A 13,694-nucleotide genomic window follows, 5' to 3' on the forward strand; every position below is an offset into this window, starting at 1 on the left:
GGTTGTTTTTGTTTAAGAAAAGCAACAAGTTTCCTCTTTTAAACAATGTTGGGAGACCATTACTTTCGCAATGTCATCAAGAGAAAAAGAGACCAAATAATATTTGTTTTCCAAGCATTGTTCGGGGTTTATGTTTCTTTTACAACTCTTTTTTGGTTTTCTTTCTTTACAAGTTGGAGAGTGTAGAAAGTCAAAGCTTTGGTTTGATGTAAGCAATGTCGGTTCAACCAAAATGACATGCTGTTGGTAGTGGTTAATCAATGTAGCTACTACAACTACAGATTAGATGATAATAAAATCAATTATAGTTGTATTTGACCCGTTTCTTTGTGTAGAAAACAAAGTTTATATCTATTGTTCATCAAAGATTCTTTCTTTCCTGATTTAATACAATCATATACTAAATTAGCACAGAAAAACTAAAGAGATTTGGAAATTTTTGTTATTTCAAAAACTGCAGGCTATATAGCTGCAGCTGCTATATATATTCATACAAGGACTCACATTTTAACATCCATATATAGCATGGAAGCTATAAGACCTAAGATAGCCAACAGAAAGACATTAGGTCCACAGTTGATGAATGCACTTGAAGTAGGAATGTTGCTCTTAGAAGTAGGTTGTGGAAGATGATCCCCTTGGCCGGAACCAGTTGCTGCCTGTGGTGCGCCAGCCGGCGCATAAGCTTGGTTGTTTTCTACTTCTACATGGAGCTTCATCCCTCCCAAGCAGTATAGCTTGTTACCACTCACAAAATACCAGTCACCAGGATGTGTCAATGTGACCGTTGTGTTTCCCCCTGTATATGATTTCACAACATTGGTTGTGTTGCAACTGTCAAAGCTTTTTTTGCTCACTTGACTAACACTATTAGATGATGAGTATTGGAACCCTGCAACCAGAAATAAACCCAAAACAAAATAAAAATTAAAGACAACAAGTTGCTTAATTCAATAAGAATTCATGTATAGTATAACTTTTACTTACAGAGAATATCGCCAACGTTAAATTTTTTGTCGTTGGACCATGTACTGAGGTCAGTGCTTATGTCCCAGCCAGAGGTGTCCCCTACTGTGTAAGTTGTAGCAGAGCATGTCAATGCAAATCCAAGGACAGCAAGACCAAAAACAAGAACTGGAAGCAGCTTTCCCATTTCAATGGAGAATGAGAATGTAATGTAAGATGAGATAAAACATAAGAGGGGGATTTCATTTTATAGATTTATGTGTTTGAGGATTTCCTATTATTAGATGACCTAACTTCAACTGTGAGAATGACTTGCATTCTTGATCAATTCAAAGTACATATATTGTTCCTCATAAGCAAGTTGGTGAGCAGTTAAACATCTCCAACTCCAAACTCTTTTTTTGCTGACTTTGCCAACAACATATATGTTTGTTTGCTTTGTACAAGAAATTAAGATGAGAAATTAGTTTGCTTGTGCAGACACTCAACACAAATCTTGCAGCTTCCATATTGCAAATGTGATTAAGTGTTTCTGTAGATTTTTCTTCACAATGATAAGAAAAAACAGTCAAAATAATATTTCTTTTCTTCTCCCCATTGACTCTCATCATAACTATGGAATAATGCACCACTCTTTTTTGTTCCAACAATCCATGAATGCACGGATTCATACATTAACTAGGGACCCTCAATAATCTGATTTGCAACTGAAGCAGCCCCAACATGAGAAATTGCTGGTTCCCATATTCCAGTGAGTGTGCATACAGAAGGGGAAGAAAGTTATGATCCACAAGTTCAATTTCCCAATTCCCATGAGAATGGAAAAAGAGGGAAACTGTCTTTTATTGGTTGCATCCGATCTCTACACAAAGTCCAAACAAAAGCACAATGTTGTCTCTTTCGAGAAAAGTTGTACCAAAAATTAAGATCCTTTTGCTATCACATTTAACTGTAAGCCTATGAGTAATACAACCATATACAAAGTTTACACATGAATGTGAGGCCCATATCAAATATACCAGATTGAAAGGCAAATTGCTATATAGAATTTACACATGAAGTTGCCCATCTTGGCGAAGATGTTGAAAGGCCAGTTTGAAATAACAATCAACGGAAACTTTACTGAGTATATTTTCAGACAATAGCCCCTCAATTTTGTCCCCAAGACTCTGTTATGCGACAACATTGAACCAAAATGCTAGTCAAGGGTTCATTGATAAAACAGCAATAGGATTGTAAAAACCCCTAAACGATACGAAAGATAAATGATGTTTGTGCCTGTGCACCTATATGATCAGTGGTCACATGCGCAACAGCTCACTCGTCGAGCCTTGTTCAGGTAACAGTAAGTACACTAACAGCACATTATACAGCAAAATATTTTTGTCCCACACTGACAACTGAAAGTTACTTGAAACTAATGATAATAAAATTAACCACAAAACACAACTGACACCTCAAGGTTGATCAGGGGACCTGACTTCTTGTTTTGATCCCATTGAGGGGAGTGGTGAGATATGCACTAAATGATACTTGAACTTGCGTAAGAATTTTTTCTTCCCCTACTCAGTCAAATATTCAAGCCTTCATCATAACCTGCATAGTGATCATAATTTTGAAGAAATAAGAACCAGAGGTTATTAAGGAAAGAGCAACAGAGTAATGACAACTAAATCATTTAGAGGCCAAAATCCTAACTGCCTATGATTCATCAATGATCAAAAGACGGTATGTCTGAACTTTCCTTGTTGGGACAAAATAAAACAATAAGCTAGTGTGGTGAATGCATGTTAAGAGTCGCAATCCTATTTGAATCAAGTTTAGTTATTTGGAGCTGCAATCCTATTTTCCCAGTGGTACAAAGCAAATGATGTAAAAGAGTGAGACATACAAACTATCACTATTCTATATACCATTAGACCAGCAAAAGCTACACCCATTGCAGTGATGACCACTATCTGCCTAATGAAGGAAAAAGAAATCCACAATTGATCATAAGTCATATGAAGTGCATATGCCTGCCTTTCGGGCAGGGTTGAGTGAGGGTGCAGAGTAACCTCAAAGTAAGCCCTTTTTTTCTTTGGGTTTTTTTGGTAACAAATATGGATTTTATTAATGATAAAAGTGTTAGAAAGGGGATGAACAAGATGTCCTCTAAAATCCTGTGAACATCCTCAACCCCAAACACTAAGTACAATAAAATCCAACTAAGTATTGGAACAATAAAAAATCAAGCTAACTATGTGGAAGGCACATCATTGACCCAAAGAGGTCAACGGTCTTCATGACTCTTAATTACCTGATCCCAATCATAATGTAAAATAGAGAGAAGAGGGAAGCAGGAGGAGGGAATACCGTATATTTGATACCAGGTTTCAAAACTAAGCTATGGAAAGACTTTACCAAGAAAATAAAATGCCATATCCAATGCTTGAAAACTTACTTTCCTACATAGAATTTCTATGAAGTTCAATGACATCTATATGATTACATACCAAATAATCGAAATTCTCGCTATTTATATGCCATAAGATCAGTCTAAATCCAAATAATCGAAATGGGAAAATAGAGAATTGAAAGGCTACCAGAAAAAAAAAAAGGCAAGGAATTGGTGGGGTTGTGGTAAAATGGGAACAGAGTTCAAAGAGTGTGCGCTCCCATCGCTCCCAAACTCCCTTGCTTGTTCCCATTTGAGAGGAGCGAGCGAGGACTGAGAGAGCCTAGCTTTTTCTCTTGCTGTCGATCACATCTCTTTCTCCTCTCTCGTTGGATCACATCGAACCGTCGAACGGGCCAACGACTCTGTTTTGTTTTTTTACGTAAATAGTATAGCCGCCCGGCTATACCCGAGCTTTTACTTTTTATCTTAATAGGAATTTAGATTTCATGCCTTGATTGTCACCTATTATATGAGGTTCCATTCTCTTGTGTTTGCAGATTGTCATACTTATATCCCAGATTAGGGTGAACTTTATGACTGTTGTTCGTATGAAATCCATTGATCAGCATGGGTTAGAAGACATTGGAAAGTTTTCATCTTTGGGAGGAGGTCTAACTAGTAATGTGGAACAGGTTTGGATTTATGGTATGGCTGAGGAATACCATTGCGAAAAGATGTCATATGTGTTGGCACCTTGAGTAAAGCTGCAGGTTGCCATGGCGGATTCATTGCTTGCTGGCAAATATTCATGTATTATAGTTGTAACAAGAATATAAATTTTAAATTATTTCGAGTTTTGAGTTTATAGTTGTAACATATACACAATGAAAATGTATGCACCAGTCCTCTTAAAGCTTAACACTTGAGGTGTTGAGATATTGAATTATCGCATGTTTGATCTCTTTGCATGTGGAAGTTAAGCATTTTCTTTTTGCCATATAAACAGCAACAAGTGGAAGCAACTCATACCAGTACCAATTGCTGATGCCGCCCATGGTTATTTGTATAATTTTGTTTGGTTAAGGTGCTTATAGTTGATGGAACAATAACATCCATTCTACATGATAGAATTGTAATACAGGTTCTCTAACACTACATTCCCTCACATTGTATGATTGTTTTTTCTCTTTATGGTGGTTCATGTTGTTCACAATACAAATATAAACTTTGCAGCTGCTCTAATTGTGGCAAGAAAGGAATCATGGCGTAGAAGGGCAATCTGGAATCAGGTGCAAGAGTTTCGTGCTCTCACCGGAATCCCCATAAACAGTTACATAATATCTCTTATCGTAGGCAGCGAGGAGAAAGCTAGACAAGCCACCCAGTTTGGTTTCGCTCTCTAGCTGTTTGTATGTGTGATTTGGAGATGATTTTTACAACTGCATCTAACTTTGTTTACCATCAATGAACATGAGTTTGTTGAAATCTAATTTCCATGTAATTGGTATCATACACCAAGTAGTGCCACCCAACTCATGCAGGTTTCTGAGTCCAATCTTTCCTCACAATTCCCCTTTATGCTATAGTAATATTTATCAGTTTGGATTGTCCCTGGGGAAATTGAAACCTAACTCATTAAACTTAGGAAAATCTATATACTATTGTAATATGTTGTTTTTTTTTTTGGTCGGAAATTGTAATATGTTGTTTGTTTGTGCACATTCTTGTATCTTTTTTTGTACTCTTTTTGGTCATGTAAGCTACGAGTGACACTGAGCGTAACGCACACAAGGGACGACATTGAGAGGATCACTGTTGCACTCTCTCGTTTTGTCAATTTCCAAGAATTCGCATCTATGGCTCAAATGGTTATGCAAGGCTTAGGATTTGATTGGTTTGGATACCAAAAGTTGATAACTCTAGTAAGAATCAATTAATGTACCTTAAGAATAATACTAGAGGCATCAACTAAATATTATAATATTTTATTTATTTTCTGTCCAAGAGTGATTGCTGTCAAATTTGTCTTTACGTATTGTTTATGAATGTTTGTAAGAAAAAAAAATATGTACGCATTGATATAGTCAATTATATCAATGCAAATGAGTGATGAAATTTGAATATGTAGAGTAATCACTGTGAAATTTGTCTTCCGAGATCGTTTATGAATATTTGTAAGAAAAAAAATACATATATATTCCAAACATGAAAAATTAAAATAAATGTTTTGACCGAAAAAAAAAACACAAATGAGATGTGAAAAATCAATAATGGCCTTAATGGTATTGTAATCTAGCAGGGTAAAAACGGCATTGCGTATCTATCTTTATTCACGAATTGACCCCAACGTGTCTTGTCTTTTCTCATTCGAAACTATTCCCAAATTGCAAATTGGTCCTTTTGCAGTTGAGGACATACGTGGTTAACCGTGCCTCTTCCGAGTAACTCTGCTCAAGGCGTTACGCTCCAACAGTCCAACTACGCCCACCGGCTTCTTCTCTCTCTGCTATGCAAATTGCAGAAGTGAGCTGCATTGAGATGTTGAGGTGGTGGGATCATTGGGTCGAAGAAGCTCTTCAGAAACTTGAACACCTGCAACTCCTCCGTTCTCTCAGACTCATTTACCTCCAAAATGGACCAACCCATGAAGCCCAAACCCCGTCGAAGATGAATCCCATGTGTTCGATGAAATGCAGCCGTGGGACCGATCCTCTGTGGAGGTCCACATTCCTGAACCCACGTTCCAGAAATGGCTCCACGACATTCCCAGTTCCGGTACGGTTCAATTCAACAACTATTTTCCAATTTGCTTTTTGTGGAATTTTCTCTGTTTTGAACTTACATTACGTTTATGGAATTCACAGGAGATGAGGAAGGTACCCATAAGTTCAGAAAGCTTCTACTATTCTCTGGGAATGACTATTTGGGCTTGAGCTCACATCCTACCATTGGAAAAGCTGCTTCCAAGGTTGTCTTTTTTGCATAATTTTTGTAAAGACTGCATCTTTAAGTTACTATGTAATAATAAGGATTTATATTCAACCAGGCAGCCCTAGAACATGGGATGGGCCTCAAGGGCTCTGCTTTAATCTGCGGATATACCGATTACCATAGGCGACTCGAGTCATGCATTGCAGACTTAAAGAAGAAAGAGGTATGAGCTGCTCTGTTCATACATTATACTCTGCTGATTTAACTTCTTTATGTGAACTTTTTCATTCATTCTCCTCTTCCTGTTTATTGGCCATGGCCCATGCATGGTGTCAAGGGTCATTTGGTAGAAATTTGGATTTAGACTATGCTAGCTTTAACTGTCAGAAATATACACACGCTTTCCCAGTCAATGAACATCATTTCCTTTTTCATTTCTAGACGAAGTTTAATTGTGTGGTTTTTTTAGAGCTCTAAAGCCTTTGATTCTGTTGTTTTGAACTTTATGTCTGGTTTATTGAAATACTTTTTAAAGGTTTTTTAGCTCAAAAGTGAAAACTGATGCAATCTTGTTTCAAATTTATCCCCTAGGATTGCCTTCTTTGTCCCACAGGATATGCAGCCAATATGGCGTTGATGGTAGCTTTGGGAAATGTTGGCTCTCTCTTGGCTGCTGGAAAAACACCTTTAACTAATGAAAAAATTGCCCTTTTTTTCTGATGCACTGAACCATGCGTCAATAATCGATGGTATTCGCCTTGCTGAACGACAAAAATCTGTATAGATATTCATCTATAGACATTGCGACATGACTCACCTTAATGCATTGTTGTAGGTCTTAAACTTTTTGTTTTGAATTTGTGTCCCTCTTCTAATTGGATATGCACTTTCTTCTGTCCATAGCTTAGAAATGCATTTTGTGTTGTGACAGATCAAGTTGCACAATGAGGAAGAAAGTCGTCGTGACTGATAGGCAAGTGTTCCTATTTTTAAATGCTACTTTCTGTACCATCATTTCAGTTGGAATCATATACACATTCATATAAAGTGTTCCTATTGATTTTATTTGTTATATTTCTTATGAATTGTTTTTGTCTTTCACTACAACTTGTTTAGTATGGACGGAGACTTTGCACCAATGATTGAGCTTGTGTGAAGCTACGCAAAGCGCATGGCTTTCTGTTAGTTATTGATGATGTAAGTCCTCTTGAGTTATTCCACAGTAAAACTTGTGAAACCTTTTTAAGGTTAATCTTGTACACACATCAATGATTGTCTTAATTATATTTTGAATGAATTCCCCAGTTACACCCAAAAATCAACTTGTCCTCCTCATTGAATAAATATGTCTGTAGTACAGGAAAAAGTTGGTCTATTTTTTTCGTTTTCTTTTTATGTAGGCATAAGGTATTAGTCATAAAAAGAAAGTATTCTCTTTGACTCAGGCTCATGGAACATTTTTTTTTTGTAAAAATGGTGGTGGAGTGGCAGAGCAATACAATTGTGAAAGAGATGTTGACATATGTGTTGGGACTTTGAGTAAGGCTGCAGGTTGCCATGGCGGATTCATAGCATGCAGGCAAGTGTTCATGCTATCTTTTTTCTTAGTAACAATAACAGATTTTGTAATTTGTAAATGTTAGGTTTATAGTAATTAGCAAATATGAAATGAAAATGCTGTGCACTATTCCTGAATTTCTCTGAAATATGCTAAAATAAGGAAGGAAAACTGTGGCAGTTGGTTTTAAAACTTCATACTTCAGGTGTTGAAATAATGGGTTCTTGTGTGTTCCATTTCTTTCTTTGTAATGGGTTCTTGCCATATAAACAGCAAAAGGTGGAAGCAACTCATACAATCAAGGGGTCGGTCTTTTATATTTTCAACTGCTACGCCAATACCAATTTCTGCTGCTGCCCGTGGTAATATATAATTTTGTTAGTTACAGGTGCTTTAGTTGAATATAATCCCTTTTAAACATGTGATACTTTTTAATATAGAAGCTTCTTTTACACTGATTCCGGTGCTTTATTTATAATAAATGTTGGTATGCAAGGACTGGCAGTCTGGCTGAGTGGTAATAGGCAAGAATGTATAGATCCCGTAGGAAGTATCAGATGAATTCACGGTTTAGGAGAGAAGCTAGTTCTGAATGTTATGTCAAATTATGGGTTTTTAGAGCCAACATATGTAATAATCACTCGAATGAGCCAAGTTCAGGAGCCGGCTCGAGCTTGGATTGTAAGCCCCATGTATGATTGTTCACAAAACGGAATGGAACAATATCATAATATTGAGCAGTCTTCTACATTACTGTGGCTGTAATTTATCATGCATTATTCACTTGCCATGATTATAGCATTTATTTTCTTATCTTTATTGAAGTTATTCCCTTTGTTAACAATACAAATATAACTATGCAGCTGCTCTTATTGTGGCAGGAAAGGAAACATGGCGTAGAAGGGAAATTTGGAATTGGGTGCAAGACCTTCGTGCTCTCACTGGAATCCCCATAAATAGTCCCATAATATCTCTTATCGTAGGGAGGGAAGAGAAGGCTCTGCAAGCAAGCCAGTTTTGTTTCCCTCTCTATCTGTTTGTGTGATTTGGAGATCATTCTACAACTGTATCTAACTTTGTTTATCATCAATGAACAGGAGTTTGTTGAAATCTGGTTTCCATGTGACTGCAATCAACAGTGCCACCCAACTCATGCAGGTCTGTGACAAGTCTTCGTTTCTGCTGCAGTATATTTACAAGTTTGGGTTGTGCTCATCTTGTTCATTTTGTATTATGATGCTTTGCTATTTGACCTGATTTAGTCCTGTTGAGTTAAATCTACCATCTAGCTTGTATTCATGAGGTCGAAAGATTAATTGACACAACCCTATTATATAAAAAATGATTGGTCATAGTGAAAATAAGTCCAAAATGCATGTAACAAAGTTTGGAAATTGAAATCTAACTCGTTGCACTTGGGAAAAATGTGGGTCTATAGTTTAGTTCCTCCTCCACAATGGATGGGTTGAAATTAATGTTGTTTCTTTGTGTACTTTACATATTTTTATTTGTACTTTTTCAACAGGCTACGCGTGACATTGAGCGCAACGCACACAAGAAACGATATTGAGAGGTTCACAGCCGCACTCTCCCTTTGTGTCAATTTCCAAGAAATTGGCATCCACGGCTGAAATGGTGGATATGCAGGGCTTGAGGATTTGATTTGTTTTAGATCCCAATAGTTCACAAATTTTAATTTAAATGAGGACCTACTTATATACAATTAATTTTTATTTTTTTACAGTTCTTTTGAACTATAATTCATCTCAGCAAGAAACAAAGTTGCAATCTTGGATTATATATTATTATTGTTTTTTTTGTTGGGGGGGGGGGGGGGGGGGGGTGGTTTTCTAAGTTGGAATTATGGCACTGTGTAAACTACCACGTATCTTCTCTTGATTTCGGACATTGGTTGTTGGCCTAGATGAAATCATCGAAAACAATATTGGGGATCAAAAGGTCTTTTACTTCTCCTAGTTTGGTACTTGCAGCATTCTCCTTAAAGAACTTCTGGCCACTTTCGCATTCAGTAACCTCCTGCCCAAACACGTCCAACGAGTCGGGAGCCATAGGGTCTTGGTCAAGTTCCTTGCATTCTGACAAAAATGGAAGGTCCAGTTGGGGCTGAGGGAGCTGAGACAGAGAGTAGTGTGGTGGGGAATCAATCGGCGAGATCATATTAAGAGGCGTGGCCTCAAGTATTGGCAGCTCTGCTTCCGCATTTTGCAGGTTCAGTTTTACCAAATCTGGCAGGGGCACCATTCTAAACTCTTGAGAATTTGAAAAGCAATTGTGGGTTTCATAGTTGCAGCATGATGTGCCGTCCTCAATAGCAGAACTGCATGGATCAGGAGGAACCTGAAAATCAAAAAATTGTAAATGGAACACACTCGATAAACATTCTGTCTAGAAAGTTTGACAGCATTAATTGCTACCTTAACCTCTGGTAATTCATGATGGACAAGAGGGCTCTTCCTTTTGTTGTTCTGGGACTGTAGTGATGTTGATTTCTGCAAAATCCTCTGGAACCGCTTCCGTCTCGTGCTACATAAATTTTTCACATCGTTGTCTGTTCTCCCTGGCAAATACGTTGCGATTTTCGCCCACTTGTTCCCGAATTGTGCTTGCAGTTGTATCACCATCCTCTCTTCCTCTGGTGAAAACTTGCTTCCACTTTGTAGTAAAGTTCACATTTTTCGTATCGTTAGCATCAATCTTAAGCATGAATGTTACAGAAACACAACAAAGATTGTCCAAAACCCAGCAAGAACCAACAAAGAAAACATGCTAAAATAAAATAAAAACCAAAACTGCATGTTGCATGTAAACACATAAATAACAATTAGTGTTTGCTGACATAAATTATGAGGGCTTACGTCTTCCAGTTGGGTCTAAGCTTGTTAACCCATCTGAGACGACATGATTTTCCAGTTCGTGGCAAAAGGCCCCTGGATCGAATGGAGCTCCAATCTCTTGGACCACATTTCTTCACATGACTTATCAGTACCTCATCTTCTTCAGCAGTCCATGGCCCTTTCTTAGCGTATGCATTTGGCCTCTCCATTTTTGAAGAAAGTTTGATCAGTAATTTTCTTCACTCCAAATTCTCCAGAACATATACTTTTCCATCGATTTTCTTAAGAAAATTCATTTGGGTTTCTTGCAAAAATGAAATTCGTGAGAAGGATACTTTGAATTGGAGTTTTTGATGTATAGCATATAAATATATACTTGGGTTTGCATGGCTCATCTCATGGATGCTAGTGTTACCAATGAATTAAGGTCAGCCGTTAGATGATCAACTTTATTAGGATTAGGATTGAGTGGGACCGTCAAGCCTCAAAGATGATGAAATTAGAGGAGCCTGATTTACTGATATCCTTGTTAATTGATCCTCTAATTGTAAATAAGAAACCCTGAAACTTTTGTGCCACTATCAGGAAAGCGGCAGTTTGGACGGTTAGTGGCAACACCCACAACCCCGCCTATTCTTCTTTGCTCAAAAATAGACGATAAAATTACGTTTCTATCCCCGTCATATCTTTTGATAATATCATCAATCTTATATGGTATTTGATCAAGAAATAAAATCAAAGCAATTTGATTATTTAAAATGAAATAAATAAATAAATAAAAAACAGAACAAATAGACCATTAAATCTATGGAATTTAACAATAGAATATCCCTTCCTCAAAGAAAAGAAAAAAAAAATCTCATAACCCCATCCTTAAAAAACACAACAAAGAAAGAAACAATAATGATGGGAAAGCTTTGTAGATGTCGGGCAATGTTGCAGCACCAATTCCAAGTGGATGAAGGGTGTTAGAATAGGAGGTGAAACAAATGTTCCAAGTATCAAATTGCCCCTGATGCTCAGAAACGTTCGAATTACCATATTGACACTGATGCTCACAAACTTGTTCAATCTGTTGACTTCGACCCATCATATTATAACTATAGACAAAACTTTAGAGAGCGGCTTTTTGGTCACTACCAAGTCATTAATTTAAGAGGATGTTACCACCTTGTCTGCTCCTCATGCTGCTGCTACTGCTGAGAAGACTCATTGCTTGCATTTCCATCTTCCCCATCCTCTGTCTTAGCCTTCAACATCTGTTTGCAGACACACGCATTAAATGAAAAGGGGGTAATTAATTTTCTTCTTAATTATTAGTACTATATATAAATAAAAAATTGAAAAAGAAAAAAAACAGAGGAAATTAATAATTCACAACAAGGGCTTAGACATATTAGTACTCACACGCGGATATTGATGACGATGGTGTCTTCTCTGGTAGGTGAGTGTCCTAGTCTCCTAGACAATGCAGTGCTAGTTTCAGAGGTGTTTTGGAGGTTATTAGGGTTAGGGTTGGGGAGCTCATTAGGGTTAGGTTGATGAGGAGTGTGTTGGTGACGGTGACACTTCTCTTGGAATTGGAGGGGGGCCCCAGGTGGAAGAAAAATAGGAGAGCAGAGGCAGAGGGTTTATAGCTCACATTGCATAAAGCCTCTCAGCTACAGGCAGGCTTGACAGGAGACCCAGGCTGAGAAGGTACAGGGATGAGGATGAGGAGGCTCAGGGTGGGGTAGAGATGCCCATGTTTGGCCACAGAAAGGACCCTTGTGGCCTGCATATCCTGAAACCACTCCTCACTCTCTCAATTTTGGCTGCCTTTGTCCTCATGACTTGCTGTTCCTGCACTAATATACAAGTGGTCATTTTTCTTACTTACTGGTGCTTCTGAGATATGCTTCTGAGATACTTACTACTTCTTAGTTTTCTTAACGAGCTCCTCCTGCAAAATCCCAACAAACGACAATTAGTACGTAGCACTTAATATTATTTAAAGCAGCCATAATCAACTTGAACCATGAAACAAATTAATAAAAATTAAAAGGTCCAAACTTTTTTAACATAATATTATATTTAAAGCAGCCAAAGTTGATAAATAATTGAAATTGACCAATATACTGGCGGCAGTACAAAAGTGATTAATTATATGTTTAGATTTAAGTGTGCAATTAAGATACAAGGGGATAATCAACATAAACAAATTAAAATGAAATGTCCAAATTTGTTGGTTCACCTTTTGGTGGATTCATGAACCATCATGTTCCCAGTCAATTTGACGTTGCCAGAGAGATTCATGAGCTAGATTAATTTAAGAAGAAAAGCAGAGAGCTAGATTAAGGGACTCACATACACATTATGCATTAAACACAGAGGACATCAATCAAAGATGAATAACATTAACATCACCTTTTTATCTTGGTTATCTCTTCCCAGCTTTTCTGATTTTAAACAGATCAGCTCTCTCCAGCCAATACTCCATGGCTCCATCAGCATTGTGCCGCCGCCTAAACCTCTGGGCTCCACCTGGCGCCACCTTGTCCGCCATGTGTTCGAGCAAATGGTCCAACAAACCCGTATCCCCAATCAGCTTCCTTGCCTCAGTATTGGGGTCCCAAATTTATCACCCTCTGTATGCTTTCCTCTGCAGCAGCCTTGTATAGACAATGATATTGAGAAAGATGTTTTTGTATTCACTTAATAATTATACAATGAGCAGTACAAAGTTTATATACAGATTTGATGATGCTAACTAGAGTAAGTGGATATGCGTTTGAATACAAAATCAATTAGAGTTAATATACAAAGTCAACATAAAGATAAATTAGGAAGGAAAGCCTTTGATTGATTCTGAGGAGTTGACGATGGAGCTGCTGGAAGAGCCTTATTTGGTAGCGGCAAGATTGCTGGAGATGAGGCATTGATTTGCATGATTTGCATTGACTGTGGTGATTCCTTTATACGCCCCCGCAAGATGGTGGCGCCGTCAGCAACACCAATCTTGGAC

At 37.6% G+C, this 13,694-nt stretch overlaps 2 protein-coding genes, 1 long non-coding RNA gene and 1 pseudogene across 5 annotated transcripts; 1 reads left to right on the forward strand and 3 right to left on the reverse strand.

Annotated features, from left to right (window-relative positions):
• Window positions 1–428: 428 nt before the first annotated feature.
• Window positions 429–3,737, reverse strand: LOC110768854 (stellacyanin-like). Of its 2 annotated transcripts, none has more exons than XM_021972717.2 (3): window positions 3,552–3,737; window positions 988–2,562; window positions 429–892 (listed from the first exon to the last, which is right to left on the reverse strand). In XM_021972717.2, exons 2-3 carry the CDS (start codon window positions 1,151–1,153, stop codon window positions 501–503), a joined length of 558 nt encoding a protein of 185 aa, XP_021828409.1. In that variant the 5' UTR covers window positions 1,154–2,562; window positions 3,552–3,737; the 3' UTR covers window positions 429–500. The 2 variants fall into 2 exon arrangements, with proteins under 2 accessions (XP_021828409.1, XP_088105095.1); XM_088248969.1 differs by having other exon boundaries at window positions 3,462–3,737.
• A 2,036-nt stretch (window positions 3,738–5,773) lies between these two features.
• Window positions 5,774–9,623, forward strand: LOC148297060 (8-amino-7-oxononanoate synthase-like; annotated as a pseudogene). The gene is made up of 11 exons (XR_015833518.1): window positions 5,774–6,121; window positions 6,211–6,314; window positions 6,393–6,500; window positions 6,869–7,108; window positions 7,209–7,250; window positions 7,385–7,474; window positions 7,723–7,856; window positions 8,109–8,197; window positions 8,699–8,849; window positions 8,933–8,993; window positions 9,361–9,623. The product of XR_015833518.1 is annotated as an 8-amino-7-oxononanoate synthase-like (transcript).
• A 132-nt stretch (window positions 9,624–9,755) lies between these two features.
• On the reverse strand, window positions 9,756–10,899 carry LOC148297061 (uncharacterized). Its single transcript, XM_088248709.1, has 3 exons — window positions 10,712–10,899; window positions 10,277–10,508; window positions 9,756–10,193 (listed from the first exon to the last, which is right to left on the reverse strand). Exons 1-3 carry the CDS (start codon window positions 10,897–10,899, stop codon window positions 9,756–9,758), a joined length of 858 nt encoding a protein of 285 aa, XP_088104835.1.
• A 574-nt stretch (window positions 10,900–11,473) lies between these two features.
• On the reverse strand, window positions 11,474–12,634 carry LOC110768838 (uncharacterized). The gene is made up of 3 exons (XR_015834076.1): window positions 12,604–12,634; window positions 12,098–12,532; window positions 11,474–11,949 (listed from the first exon to the last, which is right to left on the reverse strand). It is a non-coding gene; the product is annotated as an uncharacterized LOC110768838 (long non-coding RNA).
• Between the last annotated feature and the right edge of the window lie 1,060 nt (window positions 12,635–13,694).

The sequence above is a fragment of the Prunus avium genome, chromosome 2 (assembly GCF_965620075.1).
Source record: "Prunus avium chromosome 2, drPruAviu1.hap1.1, whole genome shotgun sequence".
Classification (NCBI taxonomy): Eukaryota; Viridiplantae; Streptophyta; class Magnoliopsida; order Rosales; family Rosaceae; genus Prunus; species Prunus avium.